Here is a 9,464-nt window from a genome sequence, read left to right as displayed (position 1 = left end):
CTAGTTTTGCAGGGCATGTTTGCAGCCAATTTTTTCCCCTTAGCACTTATTTTCACAACTAGAGAAGTTTCTAAAATGAGCTGTAGGACATCACCTTGGCAAGTTTGTAGCTTTGTCTTACTGCAATGGGTCAGTGTTTTTAAAAAAGAACTAATGCAACTATATGAAGTAATTAAGTAGTACTACTTAAATGTAGACAGAGAGAGAGAGAGATTGAACTAGAGAGAGACTGGTTTGATACAATTTTTCGAGTATTCTCACTGTTTCAAGGACAATTAGCTTCCAATTGTTACTAAACATTTGGGAAAGGAAAACAGTGTCAGTATGATGAAAGTCTATAGCCATGATGGCGAACCTATGGCACGCGTGCCCAAAGTGGCACACAAAGCCATTTCGCCCGCCATGCATGGCCTTGCCTGTTTGTTTTCCAGGTTTCTGGCATGCATGTGACGATTAGCTGTCCTTCGTACATGCAACAGTGCCAAAAACCAGTATGTGCATGCATGCCAGCTAGCTGATTGTCAGGCACATATGCATGCTAGAACACGGAAGTTCGGCTTTTCTGGAGCACAGCCTAGACAAGCACTTGCGTGCACATGTGACTTTTCTGCATGACATTTTTGGCACTCGGGGCCAAAAAGGTTCACCGTCCCTCGTCTATAGGCAACTATCTACTAGCAATATGCTGATCTCACTGTTATTTTTAATGCCATTGTCTATTATGTTAGCTATCTATGGATATCAGTGTGCCTCCCAACAGGCTTCTTGGATGTTTTTCAGATTCATTTCCCTGATTTTTTAAACAAATATTTTAATAAAAACATTTAATAACAGTGGGACTAGCCTGCCCCACTCACGGAGAAGAGCCTTGGCACTGTGGCCCCATCCCTTGGAACACTCTATCACCCAAGGTGAAAATTGCTCCCACACTTTTGGCCTTCTGGAAGGATATTAACATCTGGGTTTGCTTGGGCTTGGGATCCTGTAGGGAATGCTCACCACTGGAGACGGTTAACAAGGTAAGAAGATCTCATCTCATGCCATCTGTTTCTTAGTCGTGTGTGTGTGTTTGTGTGTTTGTGTGTGTGTTTAACATTTTAATTTCATTGTTTTAATATTTTAATTCTTTTTCTCTTCGTCTTTTTATACTCTGCAAGCAGCCAGAGTCACCTTCCAGGGGAGATGAGCAGTGTAAAATAAGTAAAATAAAATAATTAAAACAAAACAAATAAACAAGCTGGCATGCTGCAAAGCAAAGCACCAACTTTTAGCATCATATTTATCATCAACAATTGCTGTGGACCTGAAAAAGATCCACAGCTATCGTTGAGAGCATGTCAAGTAATTAAGCCACTTTCGTCTTATTTTTTTTATCCCACATCTCATTTAAGAGCTCATGATAGAATACATAGACTCCCTCTTTCTTTTCTACAACAGCAACTTTGTGCTCTCTTTTACACACGCGCACACACACACACACACACACACACACACACACCTGCAATATATAAAGAAATTGTTACAAATTCTTCCTCCTTAGTATGATGGGAAGAATTCTCCAAATCAAATTCAGTTTCTGATGGCCCCATAAACACAACCATACAGTTTTTGCAACAATAGTGTAGAATCATTTGCTATTAGTGTGGAGTCCTTGGTGTTCTCCAGACTGATGATATTATCTAGCTGGGTAATGAAAGGTCTGCAAGAAAATTACCAAGCTCAGAAAGCACCAAGGACCCCACAGTTCAAACCTGTTCAAACCATTCATCTGGGATGCTTTCTGACCTTCCAATCTAGCCTATAGCCCTAAGATTCCCTGGTGGTCTGCTACCCAAGTACTGACCAAGTTCAACTCTGCTGAGCCTCAAACTTATTGGCCATTTTCTATCTTCTACATCAATGTAGAATAAAGCTATATCTCATCTCCTGAAATATGACTTGCTTCTGATTCTTCTGATTGAAGAATTGATTCTGAGAAACATTTTCTTAGTATGTTTTTATTTCAATTTACAAACAGCTTCTGGCTGGTGCAGCCTCTACATTCTGTAAATAAATAATAAGATTAAAAAATGAGATTAAAAAGAAAGGAGGAAAAATAATTACATCAAACAGCCACCCTTCCAAGGGATTTTCTTTTCTTTGTAAATTTTGTTTTAAAGTGCCATAGTCATTTATATTTTTACATGCTTTCAGAATAAGACAAGGAATGCCCCATGTGGTAGCAGTGTTAAGCTCCTTGAAGACAGCCTGGCGTTCTTTATTACAGAATTTTTTATATGTGTTTTAATCCATTATGCAAACCAACAGGATCAGATGAATCATAACTAAAATTTCTTTTTCTTCCTCGGAGCTGTGACATTGCATTTTTATCTTTGTAGTAGTCCATTATAGTACTAATGCGAATATTATATTTCCTCTTAAAGCCACGCTGTTAGAAAAACTGGCAATTTAAGAGGGTCTTAAATTTTTAGAGTTTTTAAGGAGAGAAATATCAATATACGTCCAATCAGTAGAGGAAAGAGGAAAGCTGTTTTACAAAGACATCATTAACTTTGACATATATTTCAGTTATCCTTAAATTAGGACAATCTCGGTTATCTTTCTTCAGTCTCAGGGGGGGGGTTTTACGGCTTTAACCGCCAGTTTTTGTAAATCCAGTAATGAGTCATTATCCAGGTTGTTTTTCATCCCTTGGCTTATCATTTGTATTTCCACTTTAGTTTTCATCTCTGTCTTACAATCCAAAACTTCTATTTTATTTTCTGATCTTTTCATATATGCTAGATTTTGTTTTATTTACAGATTCTGGCAATCTATAAATTCTTCCAAGATATTCTACCTCGCATCTTTCATTTCTTCTTTAAGATCTTTTTTAAATAGTGCCTTTTCATGAGCATATATTGTTGTTGTTATTGTAGCTGCAAGCTTCTTTCACATTTCTTCAAAAAAGCCTTTGAAATGTCCCCAGTGTAATACTTTTATCTGTCATCCCTGCAAGTTTCATTCCTGGTTATCAAATTCAAAAAAATAGAAAACAGACTTTTCTTTTTTCTTTTTCCTCTACCTGGAATCTTTAGCCACATCTAGTGTCTCCTTTGTGTAATCACATAGCCTGACTCAAATTTCTTTTGCTTCTTTTTTTTTTTAATCAACCAATCATTTCTTCCCTTAAAGACTAAACAATTTATATTTCCATAAGGATATTGTTTTGTTTTTAATTATTTCAAAAATCTTAAAGTAAAAGACATAATATTCCAAATATGAAATCAAATATTTCAAATTTGTCTGATCTCTTATTTTGTTCCAAACTATTTAAAATTCTTATCTAGCTTTTTGTTATTTGTTTGTATTCTTTAAATTCTTTAAATGGTTACTTAATTTTATTTTCCTTTATCCCAAAGGTGCTTTTTCAGGAGGCAATTGGACTTCCTTGTTTTTTCTTTTGAAGATGTTTTGCTTCTCATCCAAGAAGCTTCTTCAGCTCTGACAGGATAGTGGGTATAGTATATTCCTTGCAGACAGCTAGTAATTTGCACCCTTTTAGAGAGTCATTGAAGCACTTGAACGTTTATCTGCGCCTCAGGATCACTTGAGTAGTGCTCCTGGTTCCTGTAATCAAACTCTAGGCCCACGTTTTGGCCAGCAAAATACTGCAGGAGGCCGTCCAGGCCAAAACAGGGTGTAGGAGACCTTATGTGGCCCCCCTGCACCCAGTTTGGCCAGCAGGGGTACTTCAGGAAGGCGTCCATTGCATCTCCCCACCCTCCCCGGCCAGCCTGCAGAGGACAACTACAATGCTGATCTGGCCCTTGAAGAAATCTAGTTTGACACTCCTGCTGTAGTCTGAAATTTTTCCTCTGGAAATCCATTCCTACTCCCACACTATTCAAAGGGTGTTCAGCCCAAATTCTATAGCTAAAAGTCTGTAGAGATTCTCAGTCATCCAAGTTATACTTGTCCCAAAGGTGCTTCTTCAGGAGGCAACTGGACTTTCTTGTTTTTTTCTTTTGAAGACATTTTGCTTCTCATCTAAGAAGCTTCTTCAGCTCTGATAGGATAGTGGGGAATGGAAGGATTTATATTCCTTTCAGACAGCTGGTAATTTGCATCCTTTTAGATGGTCATTGAAGCACTTGGAGGTTTATTTGTGTTAGGAACTAGGAACACTACTCAGGCGACCATGAGGCAGTGGTGGGTTGCCCCCGCTTTGGACCGGTTCTATAGAACCAGTAGTAAAACTGGTGGGAGGCTCCACCCACCGACCCCAATGTCATCAGGAAGCTTTTGCGCATGCGCAGAAGTGCGCATGCACAGCCCCATTGTGAAGCGGTAGTAAAGGTAAGTAGAACCCACCCCTGCCATGAGGACACAGATAAACCTCCAAGTGCTTCAAATTACCAGTTGTGTGCAAGGAATATAAATCCTTCCATTCCCCACTATCCTGTCAGAGCTGAAGAAGCTTCTTGGATGAGAAGCAAAATGTCTTCAAACGAAAAAAGTCCAGGTGCCTCCTGAAAAAGCACCTTTGGGACAACCATGACCTGGTGACTGAGAATCTCTACAGACTTTTTTTCCTTTATTCTGGAATGGATCATCCATCCAGTAATTTTTCAAAGTTGTTCAGAATATATCTTTTAATTTTAAAAGAGCTGTGTTTAAAATATCTTAATGTTTAGAAAATCTTTTTTTATGAACCCATTGTTCATATAAGCTCTGCTGGGCTTGAGAGCTTGATGGATCTCCTCATCTCCTGATGAGCAAACTCATGAGTTAAACAATGTCCTTTGGCCTTCTCATGAGGAGCAGCTGTCTTGAGTGCAAGTAGATGATTTCTCATCCTTTCTGTATCAGAGAGGTTCTGTTGGATGAGACTTGTCACTAGTTATGCTCATTATATAGGTAGTTAAATGCATTAATGGCAGGAGGGGAGATATACAAATGTCAACTAAGTCCTACTAGTGTATGGGGTTCCAGTTTTAATGCTAAATTCTATACGTATAAAATATTAATTGAGTTCTCAATCATAATCTCAGTAAAATTAAGGCAATTTAAGAAATTAATGATTAATTGAACTTTTTTAGTTTGATACATCTATTCAAAAAACAAGTAATTAAGATATTTTTGTTTCTTGTTGTCTTTTTTTCAGTCCTTAGTATTGGGTAAGTTTATATAGAAAATTTGTATTTTCATAAAAGGATCAACACACTGCCCCTAAACAAAGTTTCTGAAGCTAATTGCTTAAATAAAGATGGTTATTTCTTTGAAGGACTTGTTATCAAAAATCTCAATCTTTTCTGTTTGCACTGTACAATATCTCCCAGTTTCTCTAGCGGCCTAGCCATTCTAACTGATGACAATGAGAATTGCAATCTATCATATTTGAGAAGTGTCCGCTGGGGAAAATTTCTGTGAACCCTTTACTTTTACCTTAGGGAAGCCATTAGCTCTTTGGTCACATAGCATCACTTTGTAGCAAAGACCCATAAAGAGCATGTTCAGGAGACAGTGATGTCCCTAAGAAGAAAGACACCACTCCTTGCTTCTGTCCTTTAGCTCTGGTTTCCAGAGAAAACTCTATTCCCTGGATTCATTTGTTAAATATATGACCCCTCTTACTAGTTTTATCAGCATCCAGTTACATTGGTGCTTGCTAGAGTTTTTTAAAAAAAAAAGATTTAAGAAAAGATTTTTTGGGGAGGTAGGGTTAAAGCTGAATGTGGTTGTGGGTTTTTCATAATCATGTTGTGAAAGACAGCAGGGTAACATGGAATAGGGTTTTTCCCCCCCTTTTGTTTGTCACAGTTAAATCAGCAAGGAAAGTCCAGGCATGTTCAAACAGTACTTTAACCTTATTCTCATATTACTGCTGCCCAGAATAAACATCCAAGAGTGTTTCTGTGGACACTGCTTCAGATGGTTGCTTTCTGTTTTCCTTAGCTGCTCTCCCTTGGGTAAAGCAGACAAGACAATGCGTTTTCTTCCTCGAGCCATCATCTTAACTTGCATAGGCTTTATTTCCCTGTTATGGTGGCAACATCATCTCTCTACCCCTCAGCAGCAAGGTAAGATACCCCCCTCCCCAATCCCTGCTCTGAAAGCAACACTAAGCTGCCTCAACTAGCCAAAGACATGTGTTGAGGAGATATAGGCAGTGGAAGGCACTTTCCTATGTTCTTAGAATCAAGAGTTTTAATATGCCTCTTGCAATAGAGGCCATGGAAATTTTAATAAATTTATTAAAACAAAAGTCAACCGTCCCTAACAAATATGACTTAATTGGAGAAACACTCCTTCAAATCTGCCATATTCTCTTTCTTTTTTTTATACAGACATATATATCTGTTACAGTTTATTAACATTGCCAATGAATCCTGGCTCTATAGCAAAGGATTAATTTTAGTGACCCGGTAACACATAACAAACAAATAATAGTACTAGAGTAACTTATACTCAGTGGTTCCCTCCTCTTCCTTTTCAAAAAGTATCTTAATAATATAAAAGTGTAACTTTATTGATATAGTATAGCAGTAAAATAAACCCACCCACTATGTATTTATTTCAAGTGTTCATTATTTGATTGGCACTTGGTGGTAGGAGAAAATATGTACAATAACCTTCCTCTCAGCAAGCTATTGCAGGAGCAGATAAACTTGTCAATACCTGGAGTTTCACATCATCCTTTCAGGAGGGCAAATTGTTGAATGGGATCTGCCTCACATGTTGCTTGGGTGGGGCCATGCAACATTTATGAGAGGAGATGTGGGTTTGGGATCTTTTTCTAGTTTGGTATAAGATCAAGTTGTTTTGGAAAAAGCTATGTTATCACATCCTATAAAACTATTTGTGTAAGCTTCTTGTCCCAAAAAGTTAGGGAACAATGTTGCTGCTTACTCAGTGGCACAACTGGAGTAGCATAAAAAGAATGGAGCTTACAGTCTTAAGTATCTCTGTGGCCACAAGGCCCTTATTAGAACTAAAAGGACAAATATTATCAAGCAGTTGATGATACACATCCTTGAATAGCTTTTCCCATCCTGTGTTTACAGACTATTTGACCATCAAAGAGGAGATTGCTGTACCTCTCACATTTGATTCTCTGCTACATATTCAGCAGGTCAGAAAAAAGACATTGCGGTCTTTTTGCAGGAAAAAGAGCAAACTCACTAAACTTCCAGCTACCCAAAAGGAAGCTTCCCAACTACTCTCTTCTATTGCAGTGAGTCACAAACTGAATTTCCTGTATTGCAAAATACCAGGCACCGGGGTGGAAGAATGGGAGCAGCTGTTGGAAGGGATATTGGAGAACGAAAATGTCACATTGCAGGTGCCTGTCCCCTATCACCAGGACTTTGGTAACAAAATGGCCTTGAGTAAATATAACTTGACATCAATGGAAGCTCTGCTTAAAGCCTACACAAAAGTCGTTTTCATTAGGGATCCTTTCCACAGACTCATTTCTGCTTACATGCATCAGATGGCAGATAATCTAACCTTCAAAGAGTTCATTGACTACATCTTGTATAGTGGATTGAAGAATGCCAGTGTTGAATGGACACCCTTAGTCAAGCTGTGTCATCCATGTCTTGTCCGATATGACTATATAATAATGTTTGGGTTTCTTGGCAATGAAGTGCACCATTTGATGCTCCGGACTGGATTCCCAGATAACATCCAGATGCCCAAGTTCATGGACTCCAAGATCCAGTGGACATATAACTGGCTAGAAGAAGAGATGTTCAGTGAATTATCCCTTGTGCAGAAGAAAAGGCTTTGCCGTTTCTTTCGATTTGACTTTGCTGCATTTGCCTTTCCCAGAAGTTTGCTCTGGGACCTCATATGCATTTCTGGAAAGAGTTAAGATTACTTTAGACATCAAAGAAGAATGCCCAGAACTGAACCAATGAAGTGAAATCTCAGACTCTTACAGAATGGGGACCTAGCCTTGACATCTAGTGGAAGCAAATTCCATAATGTAATTACGTGCTTTGCAAAGAAACACTTCCTTTTATTGGTCCCAAATATTCTGGAATTATTTTTTATTTTATGCTCCTTAATAATCTGCAAATAATCAAAAGCATTGTCCGGATACAGAGCTTTGGGGAAATTTCACTGTTCACATTCTCCCATAACAATGGGATCTATGTTCTACTTGCATGCCCGCTGAAGTGGTTCATGAACCTTTGGGGAATATTTTTTTTGAAAGCATTTTAAACTGCAAGAATATAATAGCCATCATATTGGTCATGTCTACTTCTGTGAAGTTCTCCATTTTTGGCCTTGGGGGCACATTAGGGTTTTGAGAAAATGGAGCTCTTACCAAATGGCTACTCTAGAGGATATAATCAACTGCAAAGCTCACCCTTAGCAGAATGGCTGGTCTCCAAATAGGTGCTGGGCTTTAAACTTGTCTGGTATTTTACACTAGTCTGGTCAGCAATACAGTGGTGTGTTGCTACCAGTTCGCACTGGATCGGGCAAACCGGTAGCGCCGCCTACTCGCTTGGACGGTTCTGCACATGCGCAGAAGCACCGTGCGCCTGAGCGCACACGTGCGCATGAGCAAATTGGTAGCGACGGGATTTGGAACCCGTCCCTGCAGCAATACTGCTGCAGGACAGTCTGCAGCACATTTGTACTACGGTTATTAATGGCATTTCATTCAAGGAAAACCAATTTAGTGAAACAAAGATCAAGTTTGTGACTTAACATCTCAAGAATGCCAATTTGAAATGCCATCATGTTTTCATGTTAACATAATCATTTCATGACTTTGTTTTTCAGGTTGGGTAACTGGAGACAAGAAGCATCCACCAGAGGCTTTAGATTTTAATTGCTTGATAGAGGTTTTGAATAAAAGGAATGATGCACTTCTGGTGTGTTGCACTGTTTCCCATTTAATTTTTTGAATGACTACCCTTTGAATTCTGTATTTCCCATGTTATTCTTTTAGTTATTGCAAAATGGAGTTATATTCACACATTCCTGCCTGAACTATCTACAGGTGATATAAAAATCAGAACCACTTAAAATTTTACTTTTGAAGATATCAAAATAACTGTTGTGGCAGAAAGCTTTCAGTACAGGACCAATATATCACCATCTCTGATAAACTTTGTGACTCTTTACAGTTCATGGAAATTATCCACGTATGGCTGGATGATTCAGTGGTGGTATATTGATTTTTAAGAAGAGATTGGACACTTGAGCAGGTGATTGGAAGACCTCCAAGGTCACTTCCAACTTTCTTATTCTGTATTCTATTATGTATAAATTAATGGTCCATATTTGATCTCTACATTTTGGACACATCTAATAAATACAGTCCAGATTGGAATTGTGTAGAGAATATAACATTTGATTCCCAGTGACTGTAATCTCTCTAGGCAGATCTAGCTTCCTCCATATACATTTTGTGAAATATTTTCTTTCCTAAATGAGAATGACGTTCTTATTTGATGATGGGG

General features: G+C 38.4%; 1 protein-coding gene across 1 annotated transcript; it reads left to right on the top strand.

The window, feature by feature from the left end:
- The first annotated feature begins 5,905 nt into the window (after window positions 1-5,905).
- LOC139321024 (carbohydrate sulfotransferase 9-like) lies at window positions 5,906-8,873 on the top strand. Its single transcript, XM_070949631.1, has 2 exons — window positions 5,906-6,062; window positions 7,047-8,873. The coding sequence occupies exons 1-2, from the start codon at window positions 5,969-5,971 to the stop codon at window positions 7,856-7,858; spliced, it is 906 nt and encodes a 301-aa protein (XP_070805732.1). The 5' UTR covers window positions 5,906-5,968; the 3' UTR covers window positions 7,859-8,873.
- The last annotated feature ends 591 nt before the right edge of the window (window positions 8,874-9,464 follow it).

Source organism: Pituophis catenifer, unplaced genomic scaffold (assembly GCF_029215685.1).
Source record: "Pituophis catenifer annectens isolate HBS135680 unplaced genomic scaffold, rPitCat1.0.hap2 SCAF_1, whole genome shotgun sequence".
NCBI lineage: Eukaryota > Metazoa > Chordata > Lepidosauria > Squamata > Colubridae > Pituophis > Pituophis catenifer.
Note: the sequence above shows the minus strand (reverse complement) of the source record. Positions and strands in the feature narration are given on the sequence as shown.

Bases quoted from the DNA above. Each gene is read 5' to 3' on its own strand.
- LOC139321024 (XM_070949631.1), top strand. From the start codon at position 5,969: ATGCGTTTTCTTCCTCGAGCCATCATCTTAACTTGCATAGGCTTTATT. The intron at 6,063-7,046 runs GTAAGATACCCC...CTGTGTTTACAG, and splicing joins CTCTACCCCTCAGCAGCAAG to ACTATTTGACCATCAAAGAG.